The sequence below is a fragment of the Neltuma alba genome, unplaced genomic scaffold (assembly GCF_004799145.2).
Source record: "Neltuma alba isolate B1F8T4 unplaced genomic scaffold, ASM479914v2 tig00003678_pilon, whole genome shotgun sequence".
NCBI lineage: Eukaryota > Viridiplantae > Streptophyta > Magnoliopsida > Fabales > Fabaceae > Neltuma > Neltuma alba.
The window spans coordinates 1-25201 of record NW_021633381.1 but is presented as its reverse complement, the minus strand read 5'-3'; the positions used below and the strand labels follow the sequence as shown (position 1 = coordinate 25201).

Below are 25201 nucleotides of genomic sequence, written 5' to 3'. Positions count from 1 at the left end.
AAAAAAAAAAAACAGAGAGATTTCTTTAACCACTGAAGCATCAGCATGCAACGAAACGAGCCCCGACGTTCATATTTCTCTCTTGAGTATATATTGCCTCAATCACTTTTTTCAGCCAACATATGTTGTATCAATACATACAATTGAATAAAGTTTGTGTGTGCCTATCATATATACAAACAAATAAATTAATATCTTGTACAGGTAGTGTCAGGCGTATATGTTTTAGGCGTTCGGTTTCCATGCTCATCAGCCAAACGCACCTTTTTGATAAAAGAATGAAGAATCTTAGCCGTCACTTTGGGGAGATCATAGCCTTTTGTTGCAGAGATTATAAATTATGTCTTCCCCAGACCCTCACCCGCAATGACTTGCAGAGGATTTTTGACAAGCGGGACAAGAACGGCAGTGATTCTTTTCGCCTTGAAAATCTAAATGGGCCACCGGAGAATATACGTTTCCATTTTGGAGGAGACGAATCCCAATCCCCCAACCAAATCAAAACCATTTTGACTGTCGCAAGATCTCTCCCCCACACCTCAACAATGTATCACCTGTTAAGAGGAGCTCTATAATAAGCTGGTAAGGTTGCAGCAAAAAACATTTGCCTCACTCCTTCAGCCTTGATGATGGGAAATATTATGCCTGATGCACACTGCAACAATTCCTCCAGTGAGAATGACAAAAATTGTAATTATGTCAAAGCGTCATGAAAAAAGAAAACTCAGTGACTCATGAACTAGAAGGGATGCGGACCACACATAAAAGGAAAGGAACTGGAAGGAATGGAGAAAGGAGGAGAAGGTAGGTGCTCACCCAAATTACTCTGGCTGCAATCCCGATGCGTTTGAATGAAGGAATTGGGAAAAGCAAACGGCCAACTCCATAGACTGCAACGGCAAAGAAATGGAGAACTAAACTCAGTGGACGAGGGTTCAGACCGGAGAGTAAGGCCATTGGTCCGTCCGAGAAGGTGCCCCCGAGGCTCAAGTAGTCAAAACATGCTTGGCGCAGTTGCTTTCTCGATTGATCAGGTGAAGCAGAAAACACCTTGTACAGGGCCCCTGCCAACGTATTAATAGTGGATGCCATTGGCTGCAAGAGGCATGTAAGGTCATGAGTTGCTATTTGTAGGAACACTTGTACTTCTGAATTTACTTTCATATTTACTAATATATTGGTTTCGACAACGGTAATTTTCCATGCCACAGTTACTTTGAAAGCGACATCATTAGACATGTAACTATATGCAGCATAGTATATGGACCAATTTACAAAACAAGATACCTAAAATGCGGAAATCTACTTACCTTGCGCAAGATGTAAAAGGATTCAAGATATTTGCACAGTAAAGCTGCGTCATTTAGGTTATGTAATAGCCTGAGAAGGTCACGAAGCGTAACAATATCAGACAGTGCCACTGTCACTCCTCCACCAGTCAACGGATGCCGCATGTTGAGAGCGTCACCCATTAAAAGAGCCCCAGGAGTAGGGAGAGGATAAGCCGGCATGCTTCTATTAGGCATGGTTCTGATATCTCCCTTATTGATAGCAGATATGAAAGCACTGTAAAGCTCAGGTGGAATCTGTGATAAAAAATAACACATGGAATGTGGGAAGATGAAGGATGAAGCAAATTGAAAACTTTGGCTCTTTCACTGAGAAAAGAAAATATAAATACTGTAACCGACAACAAATTGCAATTGGACTATCCATAAAGCAGAATTTAAGATACCTGCGGAGCCACTATATTCTTCAAATAATTGGCCATTTCACCATTTCTGATGGAAGGAAGCTTTTGGCCAGGTAAATCAACTAAGCAACGAATTTCAGTGCTGCTGATTGGATAAAATAAGATGGGGGAAGGATCTGCTAAAATCACATGCCCATGATTTGCAAAGGGAAGTTGACAATTTTCCAGGATTAAACCCACAAAGGAAGAGGGCACTTCTATCTGGCAAAAGTTTTAAGGAATTTATGACACTCAAAGTTAGGTGTGCGGACTAATTAGTGCGTGGATAGAAGCAACTTTTGATGCCCCATTGTGGCACACTCTTGACTTTTGAGTGAAAAAAAAAATCACAAAAGAAGAAAGGAATCAAGGCTACAGCAATATTTCTAGCAAGGCAAAGGTATTAACCTTGGGCTGGCAAAGAGACCGACGCAAATTCGAGAAACAGCCATCACACACTATTGTTAAAGGAGCATAAGCTTTATGTTCTTGGCCATCCTTGGTTCTGTACTGGACTCCTTTAACGGTTCCATTCTCCTCAAGGAGGGATGTTACATTGCCCTGTTCCATTCGTACACTAGAGAGAAAATAAGTGCAGATGAAAGTGATGAGAATAAGATAATCAAGCCCAAGAGTACAAGAATAAAAGCATGGACAACGAAATGTACCAACAATTTATATCTAATATCTCACAAAACATTTCTAATAGCTAAAAATAACGGTTACAAAAGGACAAGAAAAACTACTTGGGCAGTTCCGCAGCTTTTTCTCTCATCTTCTGTATAAAACGGCCATTGTGAAAGCTCCTCCCAGCCACATCAGCATGAAACTTTTTCAGGGGATAAGATAGCATGGTATTTTTTCCATCCTTGAAAAGAGCATATCCTAGCACTCTTTGAGCATCAATCTGCTCCACACAATCTGACATAGAAGACAAACATTAATATCACATGTCAAAAACAGTATTGATAAAAGATATTTGCATTGATGGCCATCTTAGCCTCCACCTACCATAAGCTAATAATAATGACAAAGGCCAAGTAAAAGATAAATTTCAAGTGTTAAAATATTTTACTTCAATAGGTGTGTATTTCTCTCAATTTCACAGACATATATGTCATTTACCATTGTGGTTTAACACTAGCAATTTGTAACCAGGCTGATGACGAGAAAAGATGCCCAATTCAACCGAGCACCTGAGTAATCCATAAAAATTTTGTATGCTACTTTGATCTCCATACCTTCTAACCCCAATTCAATTAGCTTCAGGTAACCACCTGGCTGGAGAAGTTCACCTATGATTCTATCAGGCTCTGTGAAGTCTCTCTCAATAACATGCACGTGTCTTCCATCCTTCAAAAAATTGCAGAAAACACACACCGTTACGGAATGTCATGACAGCTAATAAATCCAAAAGTCACATCTTTCCCTGAGGATATTAATATAAGATCATAAAACTTAAAGCAATTGATAGGCAGATAACTGAACATTCCTTGATCATCCAAATCAAACAGTACAAAATATAAATTTAAGATAACAGGCTTTCATAAGCAAAACATCTTGACCAAACCTCCAAGATTGCAAAGATATACCAAATCATCATCACTTCATTCGGTTCAGTGAAAGCATTCCTTCACGAGAGTTGCTACTTCTACTTGTCACAAACAATGCTACAGCTCGAAGACAAGCATTCAGATTTTTTTTTTGGGGGGGGGGGGGGGATCCGCACGCTGGTGTCTACCGTTCATCCTTTCATATTTTTGTGAGCTGTCCTGGTTTGTTAGAAAATGATCAGTGAAGAGCATTTTTTTGACTGACTTTACACTTTGTCTAGTAGGTCTTCAAAGTCATCTGAAATTTCTCTCTGACAAATGTCCTCTATTTTCTCCTAGGTTATCATCAGTAAGGTAATGCCAATTAAGGGGAAAGAAATTCCAAAATATTACTGAAATGGAACATAAAATTGCAAGCATATTCATCGTTGATAGCCCAATATATCCTATTAAAGGATGACATGAACTTGCAAGGAAAATTCATAATGACTGAAATGGGACATTAGATTAAGTGCGGCGAGAAACAAATGCAAGCTTGATCATCTAAATTATCCTCGAGGCGTGTTTCGAGGCTTCTACTAAACTATGCAAGCTTCCAAGAACGACTTCATAATTACCAGCAGCTCGCAAAATAATGTCAAATCTACAGATAAAAGGGCGAAATTGCCTTCAATCATGAGCATTCACCTTGCCAAGAGTATGAGCCAGAGCTGAACCAGCCACACCTGCACCCACAATGATGACATCAGGAGGGGAGGCCGATGAGAATTCTGTGTTGCCAGAGCTGCAGCTGCTCGCGGATTTCAATGAGAGGGAGAGCTTTCTCTCTCGGTTACTCTCTGTGTTAATGCTATTACTCATAAATTTAACGGCTGCATTTGTTCTTACGCGGATTTGAGTTTTAGGAGGATGATGAGGCTTTTCAACCTCAACACTGGCAGTGGTCGGATCCGAGCGAAAAATCAACGCTCTCCGGAGAAGGAGCATTCTGTTGCTCGGATGCTGCTCAGGAAACAAGAATCAGAACCTTTCCCTCGGGCAAGAAGGATTCGAAGTTCTCCTAAGTTGTTGTCCTCCCGGTCAAAAATACACGGAGTCCTTTCCTTAAGTCACTCAAAATACTGTTTGAAGTATGGACGTGGCAGCTTTTGGTCGCGGCGGAGTAAGATTTTTTATTAAAGGAAAAGTCAATTAATTGGTTCCTATGTCTTTTTCATGTAAGCACCTCTACTTTGGAATTTTATAAATTATACTCAATAATTATCTCCATTTGTTAAGATAATCTCTATTTTTTTTATGAATTAGTACTAATTTACTTTCCCTTTTTTTACAATATAATATTAGTTAAAAACCATAAATATATAAAAAAACTGAAAATATGTTAAAAATATAATATAATTAATTAAAATAAAATTGATAAAAATACATTTAATATTTAAATAATATCAATTTGAATCGTATAAACGGCAGTCTACCCAGTACGAACCAGTGATAACTCATCTCTGACTCTCCGTCGAGGATCAAAGGTCCCATGAGATTGTAAATAAAAAATTATTAAAAAATATTTAGTATAAATAATTGTTTGTTACATGGGATTATGTAAAATCATAAAAATGAGATTGGAAAATACCACTTTTCCTATAATATTTCTCAATTCCACATGTATAAATTTGTCTAATCTCACTTAACAAGTAATTTTTTATGTTAAACTTCTTTTAATAGATTTTTTCAATTTTAATCCTAATCATTATTTTTTATTTTTAATATTTCATATCAAATCGGACTAAAGGGCCCAGAAAATCCTAGGTGAGAGGTAGATAGCGACTTGGCTGACATATGAATTAAAAGACAAATTTTTGAAGCAAAGCAAACCATTGAAGCACACAACGTTAGGCTATGTTAAGCCCAACACAGCATGCCACAAAGTGTGCGTTTGTGCCAATAATCACTAGGCCTCTAACTTGACACCATGATTACCAAGTACGAGTTGTAAGGGGTAGTTTTGCAAATGAATTTAACTTTGGGGATTAATTTTATCGTTACTCCTCAAAATGATAAGGAGTTAGTTATTTGAACGTAATTTTTCAAGTATTTTGCCTCTTCCTTAGAAATAAAAACAACCCCAATTACATTTAATCAAAGGCCTATATGTATGCTTTTCAAATCAAAACTAAATGAGGCCTCAAAAACAGCCTTAAAAAAAGCATTAGCCCCCATGATACAGTAATGAAGGCCACATGTCCCTCATAATAGCACATGCACAACACCCACCCACAAGAATAGTGGGATGAAACGTGCAAACATGACGGATTGGCGCTAAAAATTAAGGAACATGCAACATCAGAAGCTTCTATCACTGCCTATAAATAGGAGGCATCAAATATAACAAGCTACACAATTATCATTCAAAAACTCATCCATCGCAACTTATTCTCTCTCTATTAGAGCATTTATTATTTTACATTTCTAAATCAACAACAACAATAACAAAATCTTATCCTACTAGGCAGGGTTGGTTACATTGATCGCATGACGTCATTTTACATTTCTAAATCACGTTTTCCTATTTTCATTATAAAGGAGATGTTTGAGTAGAAATAAAAACTATGATTTTAAAAGTGTTTTTATAAGTAAATATATAGAATAGTCTGTCTATATTTATGAAAAAATACTTTTAAAAAGTACTTTTGGGATTATTCAAACATCCCATAACATGCATAACTGTTATTTAAGTTGCTCAATTTCTTTTGTAATTAGCCCATCATCCCGATACAAATTTCATTTCGTTCATTTGCCCCATGCGTTTGCATTTCCACTTGTTTTCATTTGTATACTAACATGCATCTTAGCATCTAAGGAAACTGCAGTAAGAAAGCTTGAGACGGCTCATTTGGTAGAAGTTAGGTTGGCATTGGAGTCACATAAAAACAAAAGCATACATAGGAATGTCCCCATAACAAGGAATGGTGAGAAGGAAGAGGGATATATGAATAGTGGTTTTTTACCAAAATATGATAAACAGTAAAACTATATACCAAAATGTTACACTTTTGAATCTCTGCACTTAAAATCGTTCTTGCAAGAATGACTTTTTAAATTACACACAAGTCGTTCTTGGCATGAATGATTTCACTTTTAAATTATTTTTTTAAACCAAAAAGTGAAATCGTTCACGCCAAGAACGATTTCACTTTCTGCCTTGCATGTAAAAATAAAAATCCCTGACGATACTCCTGTGAGGCAACAACATATATAGTAAATATTACTTTATCTGACTTATATTGGATTAAAATTTGAAAACTCCAGTTTTTTAATTGTTTTCAAATAGAGCTTGATGAAATTTTCTATTATTTCCTCTTCTTTTTTATCTTTCTCATACCAAAAACAGTATGTAACAAAAAAATTTATGTTTTGATTGTAAATTTTTAATTGTAACAATTAAGTTGTAAGACTATATTATTATTATTATTATTATTACTATTATTATTATTATTATTATTATTATTATTACTATTATTATTATTATTATTATTATTATTATTATTATTATTTTGCTCACAGGCATAAAAGGCCCATGCCCAATACTTGATTTCTTGTCAAACCAAACAAATGCCACAGACAGGCTTTTTTACCAAAATACTACAAGCAGTAAAATTATATATCAAGATGCTACACTTTTAAAAGTATTTACTAATATGTTACACTTAAAATCGGTCTTCAGGTGAATAATTTTTAAAGTCATTTTATCTGGTGAATGACTTCTTCATAATCTATCCTCCATGTGCGTGAGGTGCTCGATGTGCGTGAGGTAAATGAAAATTGTTCTTCTGGTGAACAATTTCAAAACTTCATCTGCTGTTAAATGACTTCTCTCCTGATTAAAATTATTAGTATAATGATTTATCAATTATTTGAATGACAAAATCATGACTAAATAATGAGAGAAAAATGTTATAATGATGTTAAAACTAATTGTGAAATAAGTATAAGATGTGTATTAATTAAAAATAAAAAGTAATAAATAAAGTTTAAGTTTATAAAGAAAAAATTATCCACCTTATTGATAGTGACTTCCAGTACCATATCTTGGCCTTTTTCTCATCCTTCATGGGCGTTGTTGTTGTATACCAATTTCTTGAGATTCAAATGTCTCATTTGTTTGTATAGTTGGTGTGTTCAAATCAAACCAAGGTGATTCATTTAAATATATAGATTGTCGAGGAGTGACAAATGCTTCATTTGATGGTCTACCATGTTTAAAAGTAGAAGCATTGTATTCAGCTGAAAATAATGCAGGATTATCTAATAAAGTCATGAATGGTTGAAATTGAGAAGAATTGGATAAGTTGGAAGTGGATGATGATAAGGGTGCTATGTAATGAGACTCAAGTTGTGTAAGATCGATAAAGGTGAAGGGGGATGATGGTGACGGTGATATGTCAGAAGCCTGAGTAAAAATTAGAGGTTCTTGTTCCCTTACATTTTCATTTTCAATTATAGGTTGGGTAGACAAGTAACCACTGCGTCGCTTGCTTGGTCTATCATATGAAATTTGTGGTCGAGGCAACTCAATTGTTGGTAGAGCAAGCTGAGGGTTCTTATTAAAATGTTGTTCTCTAAGTGCAAGTAAAATATTACGTTGGTCGCGAGCAACCTTGTCTCGATAATCAACACAACTAGGACATGTTGAACGGGAATTAACTGAAAGCCTGTATAGCTCCTCCGCTATGTTAGACCAAAAAAATAATGAGATATAAGATAATAACACTTTTTGTGTAAAAGAAAACGATATTAATGGTAGAAAGATGAAAAACTTACCGCACAACCTGTATCGCCACTGATACGTTAAATCCATTGTCTTGTATGTCTCTAATACCATTGCATGTACTGAGATGTTCGATCAAGTTCATCAAATGCTATAGGAGCATTAAGAATTACATGTGGCCATCTATCCCATGCTTGAATGAAGTCTGCATATTTGTCAATCCAATTTGTAGTTGTTCTACCTCATAATTGGATCGTGTGATAATTTCTCAGAACTTTTTAATCATTTTTTGTAAATTATTTATTTGCAATTAAAATAAATAAATAAGTTTAAGAAATAGAGATTTTTTCCTTTTGTTTCTTTTTCTATTTCTATAATTTTATTTATATCAAGTATTAATTAATATATTATTGCACTATATAAAATACATTAAACATATATTTTTTTAATATTAAAATTCTTTCTTGTAATATTATTTTAAAATAACATATCATGAAGATTTTTTTTTAATTTTACGCATACATATATTATTTATACCTTATAATACCTATTTATTATTTCATTATTTTTGTAAAATTTAATTTAATAAATATTAATTTATTGCAAGAAATTAAAGATTTAATTGGGCTAAAATCTTTTAGACCATTGGGTGAAGGATTCAAAAGTAAAGGTTTTTTCTTTAGTTTATCACATTCATTAAAAATTATTTATTTTGATTTCTTTTAAATTGTAAAAGTATATTTCAAATTCCTAGTTCTTATTTATCATAGAATTTAAATGATATAAGTTTAAAATATTTTATAAGTTATTTCAATTTATAATTCAAAACTTTTAAAGACTTCTTTATTACAAAGATTTATAAACATAATTAGTTAAATATATATTTATTATAAAAAATTAGTTAAAATTTTAATCAAATCTTTTATATTTGCCTTAAATGATTGAAATTAATGTAATTATAAAAATATAATTTAGGACTTTATTAGAATCAGAAGTAAAATAGTAAATAAATTTTATTTTAATATAAATTTCAGTTAAAAATAATATTTTTAGAATCTTTTTAGAATACTCCTATTAACTGTGTTAACTAATTGGACTAAACTGTATGTTTTTAAAATAAAGGAAAGATATATGTAATTGAAACAAACTAGAAGGATAGTCAGAGTATTTTATTCTTGATTCAAAACACTCATATCATGACATGTCATCATCAATTAAAAAATACAACATAACAAATAGCATGGAAAAGGCAAAATGAAAAAAAGAAATTATGAGTGCTCTTCATTCATTTCAATTTTTCATTACTTACACCTTATTTTTACCTAAAAAATATATGAAAGCAATAGTTCATTAGAAGTGGGTAGAACACTTTTTTTTTTTTTAATTTACCAACTTAATATATACCACATATTTGATATTTAGGGTGTATATATAATTATTTTTCAGTTTTATCTTACCAAATTTAAACTTCTCGAGAAGTATACTTTCATAAGAAAAAATAATAATCATATATCAAGAAAAAATGAAGCTTATATCAAAATCTTAACATCTTAAAACAATATAACAGATGATAGTTTTACTGTTAAAATAAGAGGCACCTAGTTTAGAAAGAGTACAAATATTTCAGATTGTTGAACCCACCACTCACTTCATGAAAATTAGAACAATGAAATATTAACTCGTCAAGGGTAGTATGGATGAAAAATAAAAATGTATATCACAACTGTAAATTTTTTAAAAGAAAAAATAAAAGAGAAACAACATACCCACAGCAGCAGTAAAAGAGCTTGTCTTGTTTGGAAACAAAAGTGAAAAAATAACAGTCCAGGAGAATAATGAAAATGAAACAACAAGTGTATAGAAGAAGAAAAGAGAACTCGGGGAAGAAGAAGAAGAAGTGAAGAGCAATGAAGCGCAAGGCGTGAAGAGAAGGAATTCACATATAGTATATATAAAGCCATAGATGCTGTAGCCTCACGGATTCTCGCATGCGTTGTCAGAGATGCTTATAAAGCACGTATAATTAGTTGGTCTTGCATTCATAAATAGTTGGTTTTGCACGCATAATTGTTGGTTTTGCCCGCATAATTGGTAGAAATTCAGATGCATGGGGAGTGAATAGAAAAAAGTGAAATCGTTTTTAGCGTGAACGATTTCACTTTTTGATTTTAAAAATAAAAATAAAAAGTGAAATTGTTCACGCTAAGAACGACTTGTGTGTAATTTGAAAGTCATTCTTATCAAGAATAATTTTAAGTACAATATATTAATAAATAGTTTTAAAAGTATAGTATTTTGATATATAGTTTTACTATTTATCGTATTAGTAAAAAAGCGTATGAATAGCTTTATATATCAATCATGGAAACACTGATCTGGAAACTGTTTGTCTTCATGCAACGACCAGGTCCAACACAATGAATCCGCTGAAACAGATCCATTACCACCATCATTGCTTTGTCGGGCCCAAAAACAAACAATTGATTGGTACCCGAAAGCTTCGGTAAGAAAACTGCTTCGTAGGCGTAGCAAATCATCAACCCAATAGAGACAATAGTTCTTTTTTTGACCAGCTAGAGACAACAGTTCAGGCTAACTTAGGATTAGAACCCCAAATTGGAAAAAAAAAAAGAAAGAAAGAAAGAAACGAGAGCAAATTCTTTTTTGAAACCGAAGTCTAGATCAGCTAAGCTTTAAAAAAAAAAAATTCATGTGGCTAAAGATGTTTATAACTTATTTATTAGCAAAATTCCTAGACAATAGAATATGACTCCATATCTTTGTTGGCAAAAGAGTAAGTCTTGTCCCGACTAATTTTTCCAATACAACAGCTGTTATCAACTTGACCAATTTGAATTGGCAAAAAATTAAGCAATTTAATATACAAAATTTTGGAAGACGGAAAAAAAAAATTGCAATATGTTTTCCGGTTGGATAGTGCAAGGAAAATCGAGTCACTAATAGGAGGGGGACAAAAACAATTTGATATTGGCCTGCTATTCATTATGAGTTATGAAGACTGATGAAATTTGATCAGCTCACATACTTTCTTGTGTGAGTTCATTAATGGACAAGTGTGGGGACATTAGCAGAGCCAGATCAGAAGGCGGCAAGGAAAAACTTCTTTTTTATAAAAAGAAAAGAAAAGAAAAGAAATTCGGGAGGGTATCACTTAAGAAAAATATATGTACCCCGATTTTAAATATAAGACCCATTTTATAGTGTAAATTATACTATAAAAAAATTCTTATATTTAGGACGGGAGGAATATTAAAAAACTTTTTGGGCAATAAGTGCATTTAAAATACTATACTACTTCCAGTTCTTAATATAAGAACTTGTTTGACTTTTATTTTGGTTTTAAATATAAGACGCTAATCTACTTTGTCTCTCATATTTATGTTTTTTTTTCAAGATAATCCTTCTAACAATAATAATTTTAGCCAATACATTTAATCAGCACGGATATTTTAGAAAAGACAATACTTATTTATTATAAATAACTAACCCAGTTTCTTTTTTTAATCTCTTCAAATTAGTGAACTACTCTCTCCGTTCCTTATTATAAGAGACATTCGATACTTATAGCATGTTCTTATATATAAGAGACACTTAAAAGTTGTTTCTACTTTTTTGTGTTGATTTTCTATTTTACCCATATTTATTGTCTCCAACTCACACTCTCTCTCCTTCCCACTTCTCTTTCTTTTAATAATTTACTATTGTTCTTTCTCATGCTCTCTCTCCTTATTAATGAGGGCATTTTTGAAAAAAAATTATACTTTTTACACATTAATTGTTCTTAACTAATTTTAACTGTTTTTTTATCAACGTAATTTAGTTATTCGTCTCTTATAATAAAGAAGGTGACAAGGAAAAACTTCTTTTTTTTACCTTAAAAAAAGAAAAATTCAGGAGGATATCACTGAAGAAAAATATATGTACTTATCCAGTCCTAAATATAAAAAAAAATTTCTATATTTAAGACTGGAAGAATATTAAAAAACTTTTTGGGCAATATGTGCATTTAAAATATTATACTATCTCTGGTCCTTAATATAAGAATTTGTTTAACTTTTATTTTGGTCTTAAATATATGACCTTAATCCATTTTGTCTCTCATGTTTATGTATTTTTTTTAAAATAGTCCTTCTAATAATAATAGTTCCAGTCAATATACTTAATTAATATGGATATTTTACAAAACACAACACCTATTTATTATAAATAACTACCTTAATTTTTTTTAATCTCTTTAAATTAGTCAACTAGCTTTTATAATTACGATAGGAGGTAAGAAATAATACTGATATGGTTCCTCGATGGCGGCATAAATCATAAATGTAAACGGAATAATAAAATATTTAAACTGCTAGACTGGAGCAAACCGTGTGCGCAAATTATTCAAAAATGAATGATTGTGTAGGGGTCGGGGCGTGAGGAGTGAGTCAAGAATTGTGGGGTAAGGCACATGTTGCCCAAGGAGTTCAAAAAAGCAGTACCCAATTAATAAGGGAAGCGCCTTCCTTGTGAACTCCCAGCCGAGAGAAGCGTGACCAGAAGTCATCATGAATCTCTTATACTATTTCTTTCGGTCCCAAATGCGCTTTTTAAAAAAACATGATGATTTATAATATAGATCACTTGCTGGGTCATTAATAATATAGCATAAATCGATTGGTGGGTCCCTAATTTTTTTAAATCTTTTTTTTTTTGAGCTGGCTATCACAATCTATTAAAAAAGATTTAATTAAAGTCTAATATGTCATCTCTCAATGTTTTCTAATAGTTTTGAAATATTGTATTTTCCGACTAAATTCTATAATGCGATCAATAAATAACTGATTATAAACATATTTATGTAAATCAAGATAAATTTTTTTTAATATTTAGCTCATATCCCGTAAATAATGATTAAAAATTTGCTTATAAATTATGTCAAACAATCCCTTATAATATGAACAAAAGAAAGTAAATCTCTGTTCCATCTCCCTAATTCGTTTCCCTTCATTGTTCAATGTTAACTTTTACCCCTCGATTGAAGAGGAGGCAGAGAGCGCCATACCCATATGTTACTGAAAAGCGGAACAGAAGGAACCGAAACTTGAGGCACGAGCGTAGGCCCACCCCGGTTAAAAAAGAAACGGCTTGTTGCCAAAGTAATGAGGGCTTAACAGTTAACAGGAAGCTAATGCGTCTCATAATTGAGGCCACCGAAATGATACAAAATCATCTCCCTCACGTCTCCCCCTCAAATTTCCTTTTATTTATTTATGGCTTCCATCTTTCCCTCACGCTTTGCCCTCACTTTTATCACCGGAATTCACTTAAATCAACTTTTTAGGGTTAACTAGCGTAGTCCCCTCAACCTCACCTCACATTGGAATATGTGTGTGATAGCGTTCGACAAGTTACCATCCATGTGGCATCCTTGGTCTCCCACCAGCTCAACTTACCAAAGCACTATAACTCCGAGAATGTGAACCAACGCGGCACTTTCTGCACTTCATGTATCATTAATAATTCTTAACATAAAAGATAGTTAATTAATTTAAATAGATTAAATAATTATTAAATTAGTTATTTGTTATAAAAAACATTATCTTCACTAGAATAATCCCGCTAATAATATATATTAGCTAAAACTACTATTTAATAAAATTTTTAATATATATAATTATTATAAAAATTATTTGAAAAAAATAGATAAATACAATAAATAAATTAAAAATTAAAACATATCTGTTATGGGTGTATTTATTTTATTTATATTGTCACTAGCTGTTTGTACACATTTTAGCATACTGCCAGACAAGTTTGCACGGAGCTCCAGAGAGTACTGCACTACGCCAACCCTACCAATACTGTTCTTGCAAAAACCCAAATCCACAGAAACATGGGCATCGGATATCAAGGAAATTACTACATTGCTCTGTACTACATCTAGCTAGCACCGTTAGCAAGCAATTAAGTCAAAAATAATCTATTAAAAAGCTGCACAATTTCACTGGTGCGAGTAACGGAGATGCCTTTCAATTATACACTGTTTATAATCAAAATCAAAAGAGACTATGACAGAGAGCCAATCAGGAATGGGGAAGGGAATGGAAACAGTGGAACAGAGGAACAGGAGGATGGGGGGAAAATCTGTTATATCCCCAAAAGGATCGATAGGACAAGGTTCTGAAATCTCAATGAATGACCCATTAGAAAGAAGGCAACATAGGGGTGTATAGCCCCCACCTCACTGTTATCAAAAACGTACCTGCCTGGTGTTTTCATCTGAACCATCCTCGATCAGTTTCAAAGATACCTTGGAATTTCTGAAGCCATTGTCATTAAGGTCAATAATCGGGCATAAGCTGACTGATTTTTCCTTCGTCCAGCGCCATCTTCCGTTCCGTGACTTTTAACCATATGCACACTCCGGTGAAACTCAGCACCAGACTCGCGAGACCGCTTCCTAACCCGATCCCCACAATGGCTAAAACGGACAATCCTTTATTCCTAAGCGGCGGTAAAGGGTATCCGTAGAGATCCTTATTCCCTTGGAAGGACGTGGCGTTGAATCTCGGCAAGTTGCCGCTGCGGTTGGCTAGCGACGCCGGAATCGGACCGGAGAGGCGGTTGGTGGAGACGTCAAAAGCGGAGAGTCGAACAAGAAGGCCCAATTGCTGAGGAATGGGTCCAGTGAGGGAATTGTCATGGAGATCGATGATGTTCAAATAGGCGCACAGTGCGAGCTGCGGAGGAATCTCGCCTTCCAAATGATTGAAAGAGAGGTTCAAAACGGCGAGGTTGACCAAGGACTGGAGATCGGGAGGGATAGGACCGGTGAGGGCGTTGGAGGAGAGGTCAAGCGCTTGGAGATTGGTGCAGTTCGCAAGAAACGGAGAGATGGTACCACGAAGATTGAGATTCGCGAGCGAGAGCCTGTAGATTCGGCCGTTGTTGCAGGTAGCACCTTGAAGATTTGAAGTAGAATCGTTGCAAGGCCTAGCGAAGTTGGGTTCTCTCCAGTTCTGGAGAGACTTGTTGGGGTCTTGTAAGGACTTGCTTAGGTGGGTCAAACACGCCTCGTCACTGGGATCCGATAAACAACCCGGTATGGCCGCGATTGATAGTAAACACATCACTAGCACAAGAATCCAAACACCCATCTACGAAACAGCACCCAAAGAAGCCGCGCAAAATTCAATTTCCAGTCCCAGTCTCCTTCTTCAACACTGATACTGAAGCGGGAAAGCTAGCTAGGAAACACAGAAAACGATCTATTTATGAGAGGGCAAGCATTTATAGCAAACAAAAAAGAAGGATGGGGGAACAGAGAAAAGTAGAGAAAGCGAGAGATGTCGGGGACTGTAGCATCCGTGTTCGATCCTGTTGTGTTAAACAAGTGAGGGGAGAAAATTAGGGAAAGAGAAAGAGGGATATGCGTGGTAGAGATGTCGAGAAGAGTGAAAAAGGAATTTGTGGATTTTTGTTTTCGGGATTGTATGTAGGGGGAGGTCTGGTCGAGGTGATTGTGGTATTAATGGCGGGGCGTGGGAGGGCACGCGAATGGAATCGCGTGGAAGGAGGGAGGGGAAGAGTGAAGGGAAACGAAAGGGATGGGCATGAGTGGGGGATGACCCGCCTCTGAAAAAGACGCGGAAAAGGGTAGTAACGTCATTTAGCGAGGGAAAGGCGTTGCAGAGAGGGTGCAGAATCGGGGTCTGACTCTGGACTTTGCGAAGGAATCAGACCAAACATCCATTACGGCCACTCCTTTTAGTTTAGTTTAATCATTTGTTATTAAATAATTAATTAATGAAGGGGTTATTCACTGATCATCATATAATAAAAACAAAAAATCGAGGAAGTGGCATGTCAAATCCGTGAGGCGGAATAAAGCCAGGGTTATTGGGGAGGACTACACGTAGAAGACTCGACTTCAATGTGATGAGCCGTTTCCCATGAATGTAGGAGTTAAAATAAAATTTAAAAGTTAAGAGAAAGTATAAGCATAAATAAAATTATTTTTCTAAGTTTGGGTTGAAGTCTTAGTCAACGCTCTAAGTCAATCATTGCATCCGCCACTTTTTTTCACAGTGGTTGTTGGGGTTGTTTTCATGTTTAAAATCATAGGAAGCAATAGTGTTTTGAGTGGGAACACGGATAACTACCTGCTTTGATCAAAATTACAGTCTCAGTGTTTGGTGGGGGGGAAGAAAAAGAGAGGGAAGGAAAAAGATCGTTGAAGAAAGGAAACGGGGCGGCGTGATGGTTGGTATGTTTTAGGAAACACTCCACTTGCGTCACCCCATGAGACGATTCATTCACTCTATCCCGTCTCTCATCTCTAACATCTTCCAATCTCAGTTTGTGAATACTATACTGTATATCTATGAAGCAAATGCCACGTCCGCCTTAATATTAAAGCTAATTAACTAATTTAAATTAATTTAAAAAATTAAGTTAGTTATTTGTAATCAATATCTGTTATTTTTTTAGAAATATCATTGCCAATCAAGTATATTAGCTAGTATTATTACTATTATAAAAACTACGTTTAAAAAAATGAATACAAGAGATAAAATGAATTAATGTCTTATATTCAAAACTAAAATAAAAGTTAAACTATCTTTCATATTAAGGAACAGAGGCAATACTTCTTATTTAAACATGCCTCTTATTTGTCAATACTAAGTTTTCTCATTGAACATTGCGACCCCTTGTTATGTTTGAATGAGGGTTTAAAAGGGGAAAAAAAAGCTTATTTCGTACTCATGAAAAAAGCAAAAATAATTGTTCAACATATTACGATTTGGAACATACATTGGTGCTTAGGACGTGGGAGGAAAAGGCTTCACATGCAAATCAAACCATGAGGGAATCTTGGAGGGTATCCTGTGATGGAAAAAAAAAAAAAAGCAAAAATGGGCTGAGGATTGATGCAGGGGGTGACAGGGCAGGTGACAGGAGTGGGCCCAATGAGAACTACAAAGGATTGGGCCCAATAGACGGGTTTGGCGAAGTACAGGGACAACCCCAATGGGGAGTCGCACGTATGTCTGTCTGATTAAGATGGTCACATTCTCTTGTTTTGCATAGGAGGGATGAGAGAATCAAAAGGGTTGGAATTGGAGCATTCTTTGATTCTGGACTACGACGTTGTCCACATTATCCTCCACAAACCCCTCTTCCTCTTCTCTCTCATGCTTCCCTACTTTGTTCCCACCTTGTTAGCCTCTGTTCCTTCATATCCCATCATCCTTTTTATATTTAACTCCATCTGCTCCAAACGGGCCCCCGTGTATTACACTACACAATCTCAGAAAATAAACTCCATTATTTATTTTTAATTAAAATTGATCTGAAACCTAAATTCTGTGGTGGATTCTTCACTTACTTAGATTATTGATATATTTAGTAAATGTTACGAAATTTCGTTGCTTAGGAGTCGTGAATAACAGAACACGTCGCCTGTTACGTTCATTAAATCATATGTAATGCATATAGATCCAACTATATAGTTAAAAAAAAAAGTATCTTACGTTCATATATATATATATATTATATATATATATGGAATTTAGAGCATCCAAGATTTGGATTATTTAAAATGTTTTATTTTTAATTTGTACTCATTATTTAAAAAATAATACCCAAAAAATTTCAATTTTATATCCGGTTTTCAAAAAAATTCATAAAAGTTTAAGGTTTTATTATATGTAACATGTTCTGAACTTTGGGTTTTATACTTTTTATATGGATAATCTTCTTATATTTAAAATTCTGTAATAGACATCTCCTAACAGTCTAAATTTTATATCAATACAAATAACTCTTTTCTAAATTAATTTGGTGGTTGTTTGCCCAAAAATAATATTACAAAAAATTTCACTTGCATCACTATTATGCTATGCTCGTGTTTGGGCTAAAGCTGTATTGGGCTTGCCCCAATAAATTTCACAAGACCATGGCAGTAAGAGAAGCCTACTCTGTTTCAGTGCCCAAAAAAAAAATCTGTGACTTTATAAAACAATTAGGCTAAAGAGAAGAAAGATAATTACTCTATGGTGCAGGTACATTTAGAGCAAGTGGGCTTGAAGAAGATCAAGGCCCAAGATGGTAAAAATTTTAATTGGAGGCTCGATGCTTTGAACCACTTGAAGCTACCAAGAGTCCAAAAAATAAGAGAGTGCGGTTCTTACCGCTAAACTCACAGACAATGGGTGTTTAAGAACATAAAACCAATAACACATTTTACTCATGTCTGGTTAAATTTGTTGTGGGCTAAGCCCAATTACTTGAGAATTTGGAGCGAAGAGTCCTGGTGTTTCCTAGTGGTTACTAGTTAGGAAAGTTGGAAAACTTGCAAAATCCTTTAATAACCCATGGTCCATGGGCTCAGCAATAAGAACTATATCCTCTCATTAAAAAAAAAAAAAAAGAGGGTTCATTTTTTGTCGCGGCGCTTAGGGTAGCACTCTTAATATGGAATGGTCTAGTTAAAACACTTGAGGGTCTCTTGTAGATGTGACTTGCTGAACCAGTTTCGATGCTCATCCCTTTGATGAGTACCATAACTCATAAATCTGATTCATCCATATCTCATTTGGATGGTTTAGATTTGATTTCTTCTTTATTTTTATTTATTCAAAATAATTATTTTAATACGTATAGAATCTAAATAGCGATGGTCTCTTAACTATCATTCTTTTAAAAAATAGTTTTTCTAATTAAAAATAACTAATAAAGATTTTAATCACAGGACTATCCAAATCAGATATAGATGGTCCAGATCTATAAGCTTATAGTACTCATCAAAGGATGAGCACTGAAACGGGTTCCTGTGACTTGCCTAATATCGGATCGTGATGGATTAAATGCCTTGCCTTTTGCTTGAGTTGAGCCTAAAGGGTTTGCCTAAATTTCAATTGAATCTTGTAAAAAAAACTAGTCTATCATAACATGATAGATTAAGGTTTAATTCCGATTCAAGTAGTTTAATTTCTAAGAATTTGTAATAAGAAATTTACTTAAATTTGGATCAACTCCAAATCCATAAAATTTTATCGTTTTATGTATCCAAAATAATGGATTGTTTTAAATTCAAATCCAACCCAAATCCCCACTAATCCAAACATAATATAAGGAAGGGTTAAACAGCATTTTTTCCAGAAAGTTTTCAAAAGGAGTTGTGGGCATTTGAAAGTTATTTTTTTAATGCAATTTTGTGCCTAAAAGTACTAAAAATGCAGCAATTTTGTCTTGTCCTAGCAGATCTAAACAGTCATCGTTAGTTGACCAAGTTGAAAAAGCATTTTTACCCTAAAAGTTTTCAAAAAGAAGTTGTAGGTATTCAGAATTTTTTTTGGATGCAATTTTGCTCTAGAAATAGTAAAAAAACATAGTAATTTCACCCTACTCTAAATTGTCACTTGACTATTATATATATATCAATTTATAGGTTACCTAAATTAGTTTGAGAGAAAATGATGAATATGAGAAGCAAAGTGGACTAAAATTTTATACTTATGACTAAATCTAACTCCCAATTAATTTTTGTTAAGGATAAAAGTATTCATCTATATTTTTATTAACTTTTTATCATAGATATAATGCTTTTCAACTTTATTTTATATAAAAAATAGACATATGTTTATTTTATATGTTGCATAGAGTTTTGAAATGATCACTCAAGAAAATAATTTATTAAAAAAGTGTTGCTTATAAATTTTCTTATATTTTATGTTGCTATATTATTTCATCCTAAGATGCTACACATCATCATCACACTAAAAAAAAAAGACAAAAGAAACCTCTTTCTCTTTTGTCATCATCATTGGTGTTCATAAAGACATGAACAATAAAAAAAAATAACTATAAAGCCGGATCAACAATTACCCAATATGTAGACAAAAATAAATCTGAAAAAAAATAAAATTTCCTCTTTCATCATCGTCATCCATAACATTCAAGTAAAAAAAAAGGAACAAAACCAAATCAAACTACAATATTTTAACCCTTTGGTTGATAAAGGGTACAAAAATGGTAAGAGAATATATTAATATAAAATATAAAAAAATTTATAAGCAGTACTTTTTTGATAAGCTATTACTTACTTGAGTGATCATTTCAAAAGCTCAATACAATACATAAAATAAACGTATGTTTAGTTTTTATATAATAAATAAAATTGAAAAATGTTATATCTATGATAAAAAAAATGAAAATATATATGAATACTTCTTATCCTTAATATAAGAGCTAGTTGAGAATTAGATTTAGTTCTAAATATAAGATTTTAATCCACTTTACTTATTCCACTTATCATTTTCTCTCAGACTAATTTAAAGAACCTATAAATTAATATATTATATTAGAGTCAATTGGTAATTTAGGATAGAATGAAATTGTTGGTTTTTTTTTACTATTCCGGGACAAAATTGCACCAAAAAAGACTTTTGGATACGTATAGCCCCATTTGGGTCAACTGATATTGATCATTTGGGTCTGTTAGGACAGAGAAAACTTACGACATCCTCAGTACTTTCGGGACAAAATTGCACCAAAATTTTTTTTTCAGGCACCCACAGCTGTTTTTTCGAAACTCTGGGGCCAAAATGCTGTTTAACCCTATGAAGAATTTTTGCACTAGTTTAAAAGTTTAAGTAAATTCACCAAACAGTTTATTCCCACATGGTTTATAATTCAAGTTTTTTTAAATAAATTAGCCAAATTAAAATAACATCTATCCAAAAAGTTTTAGTGGGAACAGTTCAACTAATACTGTCTCTCCACTCAGGTGAAGTATCCATTTTGTGCTGATTACTCAAGCTATCAGGACCCAAACGAAAATGATTTACTTTGTACAAAACACAAATAATAAGACACTTCCCGTACGAACGTCCATTCCTGGTAGCTTTCTGAATTCTCAGTCTTAATTATCTAGCATCAACAATGGAAAACAATGTTTAATTTGTTTTTTCAAACTTTCATTTTCCAAATTGATCCACAGAACTTCCCAAAATAGATGCACTCACAGACTCTCTGACCACAAACATATCGGATCCTTCCAATAATCTCTTCCTCATCAACTCCTTTTCTTACACACGACTCCAAGACAATGTCTCTTTCAATAATTTCATCATACGTGTTTGGTGATAAGTAATATTCAACAATGCTTAGAACTCACACACAACAATCTTTTTTCATTGTTTCAGACTTTTTATCATCTCCTTCTTTGACAAAACCCAACAGCAAATAAGCTTTTAGGAACTCAATTATTTGTCAGTTTCAAAGTTGCATGATTTTCCAGCCTGCCCACCAGAAACAATGACAATGCCCTGCAAATTTGTCTACGCAAATGATTAATTTATCATGAGCTCATCAGTACATTACTTGACTAATTACTAGTACAAATGTAACATGTCCAAAGTGTGTCTGTTATATTGCAAAATACTTGGAAAGTTTTAATCTTTGTTCTTATTATTCAATACATATCACCTGCTTCACCTACCCACGTATCGAAAATTCATTTTCGTGACGAACAATAAATACTCGTACAATTTCTCATAATTAAAACCCCAATACACCCATAAGTCGATTCACTTCCAGAATTTTATTACTACCTTCCTCTTTACGTTTTGTTTCACTTGCCCTTTAGATATCTTCCGTTAGAGAATGGAAATAGTTTTATAAAACCCATATGTACTCTGTTTTTCTCTGCTTCCAATAATCTCAGATCAGAGCTTTGTGCCTGGTTGTGATAATGAGTCACAGAAAGGTTCTTTCGCATGGAAGCATACCCTTTTCCTGGGAAGATGAACCTGGGATTTGTAAGACCCCTCAAGGAATAAACCAGTTCAAATCATCAACATCGTCGTCTTCTTCGATCTTTCAAGCTCAATCTGCAACTCAGAGTCTGCAGGAGATGATGAAGATTCCTCTGCCTCCATGTGCTTCGGCTATGCCTCCGCGAAGGGCTGCTTCAGGGAAGGGATTCAGGTGGCAAGAAGATCCTTTTCTTGTGGCTTACAAGGAGATCACCAAGAGTGAGAAAATTTCTGGGAAATCAGCGATCGAACAACAAGAAGAAAGGTGGTGCATTTAGTTCGAGTATGAGGAAAAGCAAGTCCATATTCTCATGCAAGTTCTTCTGGGGACGTAAGGCATGGTAACTTTCTGAAACTCTCTGAGCTTCCTCGTCTTCCTAGAGAGAGAAGTCGTTCGTTTGTATTTGGAGATGAACTGAAACCAGAACTCAGTTACGAAACATGGATCTAATTTCTCTGGGTTTGATTCACACGCCTTAAATATCTGATTCAGATTATCTATTAACAATATAATAATTATCAAATATAGCCAGGCCAAAGCAGAGGTTTGACGAACAATTTCTCTTGTTTGATCACAAGTAGTGATGGTTTTGATTATTCCAATTCCTTGTATCTCAGTACTAACAAAGTTATATGCTCGTTTGTTGGCAATATGTGTGTGTGTGTGTGTGTTTTTTTTTTCCTGCGTTTTGATAACAGATAAACTTGATAAAAATCACGTTTCTCTTTAATTCTCCCTTTCCTCTCTTTCCTAGGGATTCTTGTAAAATAAATTTAGACAGCTTAATTTAATATATTATGAAAATTATTAGAATTCTAAAATTGTAAGGAAAAAATAATCAAAATAAATATAGACTTTTGAAAAATGAGAAATTATAATAATAAAATATAAGTGAGAGAAAATGAAAAAGCAAGAAAACAAAAACAAAATACAGGATCAGGCTCAAACCCAATTAAACATTAGACAATTGAGACATGGCGGATCCATAGGGCATTTTTCAGCCCAACAAAGACAAGTGATTGCATATTTTTTGGGATAAATCCTGCAGGACAATAAACAGAACAAAGACAATATGTGCCAACAAACAAAGACAACTTAGCTTAGTCTCATAAATTTTCAATCTCTACTCTACAACGTGGAGGATGATCAAGAGTATAAAAAAAAAAGTTTTAGCTAAATAATCGACAAACCAGTATAATAAATGCACTTTAATTTCATTAGGGGTGTTCAAGGCTGGCCCGTCTCGATCCTGGTCTTATGGGACAAGACAGACCTGTCCCGAAAAATTTCGGGACGAGACAAACCGGGATGGGACAAAAAAGGGACCGGGACAGGACGGGATACGGGACGGGGTCGTCTCGTCCCGTTTCCCTTTCTTTAAAATTTTTTTAAGATTTTGAGACTATTGTATGGAACTATGGTATATTTATTTTAGAGTTTTTAATTTGTTGATGATTTGAGATTATTGATTATTATAATTTTTAGCAAGTTTTTATTGTGTCAAAAACTTTTGTTTAGAGTTTTTAATGACATTATATGTAATATTTTGGGTTTTTGTTTAAGAGTGCCTAAACAAATAAAAAAAAAAAAAAAAAGATATGTTTTTATAAGACCTAAGCCCACAAAATATAATTAAAAAAATCATATTTTATTAAAAAACTATAAAAAAAATTTCGGGATGTCCCGGTTGTCCCAGATCTCGTTCCGAGACCGGGACCGGACAATACCGGGACGGGCCGGACACGGGACAAATTTTCTGTCCCATTATTGTTCATGAGACGGAACCGGGACTGCCTGTTCCGGTCCCAATCCATCTCGTAAACAGCCATAAATTTCATGGTGTAATGGAATGAATGTTATTTATGAGATTGGGTTTAAAAAATGTCTTATTTTCGAAAAATGCTTTTTTTGGCCAAAGTCTTATTTTCAAAAAGTGTTTTTTGTGGCCGAAGTCTTATTTTTGAAAAGTATTCAGCTTCGACTATAAGTCTAAAGTGTATTTGATCTGCAAATAAAATATAAAAAGTAACAATAGGAGTGACAATAATTTTTACACGTTTAAAAAAATTAGGCAAATTAACATGGGATGTAGAGTTTGAATATGTGTGAATGCAGGAAATATTTTTGAAAGAGTTATTTCTAATGGGGTTCAAATCTGACCCATTCATATAAACCATTTAAAAATAAATAAATTAGAGTAAATAAAATAAAACAAATGTATCAAACAAACATAAATGTTTTATTTAAATATTTAAAGGATGTATACCCCACTCATATTGGATTGACATACACTTCAAGTTAGGATGAACACTGGGCTAGCTCATCAGGTCAGGCTTGCTGAGCGAGCCCAATCCATCACCCACGTAGTCCTGGAATTAAGGCTTTTAAAGCCCAATTGAGTAAAGACTAATCCCCCACCGCAACTCAAATTGGAAATAAATTAATTACGTCTAATAGCTTCATTTTGTGTGGTGGGTGTCAATATATCATATTTAACAAAGCGCGGTCGCTTTTATTGTATGTAATTGGTCTTTTTTAAAATGTTATTAAAAGAAATTATACATAGTATTAATTTTTTTTAAAGATATTGAGCTATACTAGATGGGACACTGTTAATAATATCTCTGTTTTTGTAATTTTTCCATTAAAAAAATTATTAGTTGAGATGTCAATATGCATCAATCCCTGTTTAAATAATAAATGTTCACATCAAAAGAGAGAAACTGAATTGCGTGCAAAACAAATAAATATATTTAACAAGTTAGACTGTTTTCCAAAGTAGGGAATTTAGAAAATTTTGCACTGTTAATTGGAAACGTGAATCTTTCAAATAATAACAATACACATAATGATGATATTAACAATAAATAATAATATAGTAAAAGGGGAAGGGAAATTAGAGATGTAAACCCACAGGATTGGGCAACCAATGGGCATCAAGTGGTTGATTTCTTGCTGATTATAAGACAGATTGTATGTTTTTATAATGAGTTTCATGTCAATTTTCAAAGATCCGATTCACAAATCACAATTCACAATGAAACTTGCCCTTTTAACTCTCCCAAACCACCATGCTACACACACGTATCTCAGATTGAGACATTAAAGTGACGAGTCCATTATATAACAAGTTTAAGACTTTATAATGGAATCCAATATAAAGCATATTTTTAAAAAGAGGAAAAAAATTATTCCACATATACCTCAAACAACAAAAATAATCCCTACAATTCTAAATATAAGAACCGGATCAGTATCACTAATATTTGTAGAGTTATGAAGACAATTATTTATTTTTAAAAATCTGTGTTCATTTCGTTAATATGA

The 25201-nt window shown here is 33.7% G+C and overlaps 2 protein-coding genes across 3 annotated transcripts; both read right to left on the bottom strand.

The window, feature by feature from the left end:
• Positions 1–314: 314 nt before the first annotated feature.
• Positions 315–4350, bottom strand: LOC114742172 (squalene epoxidase 3-like). Of its 2 annotated transcripts, XM_028930452.1 has the most exons (8): positions 3973–4350; positions 2974–3085; positions 2479–2653; positions 2141–2309; positions 1736–1954; positions 1311–1586; positions 817–1095; positions 315–655 (listed from the first exon to the last, which is right to left on the bottom strand). In XM_028930452.1, exons 1-8 carry the CDS (start codon positions 4270–4272, stop codon positions 551–553), a joined length of 1635 nt encoding a protein of 544 aa, XP_028786285.1. In that variant the 5' UTR covers positions 4273–4350; the 3' UTR covers positions 315–550. The 2 variants fall into 2 exon arrangements, with proteins under 2 accessions (XP_028786285.1, XP_028786286.1); XM_028930453.1 differs by lacking the exon at positions 1736–1954.
• Positions 4351–14034: 9684 nt separating this feature from the next.
• LOC114742175 (receptor-like protein 44) lies at positions 14035–15538 on the bottom strand. Its single transcript, XM_028930454.1, has one exon. It carries the CDS (start codon positions 15208–15210, stop codon positions 14395–14397), a length of 816 nt encoding a protein of 271 aa, XP_028786287.1. The 5' UTR covers positions 15211–15538; the 3' UTR covers positions 14035–14394.
• Positions 15539–25201: the final 9663 nt, after the last annotated feature.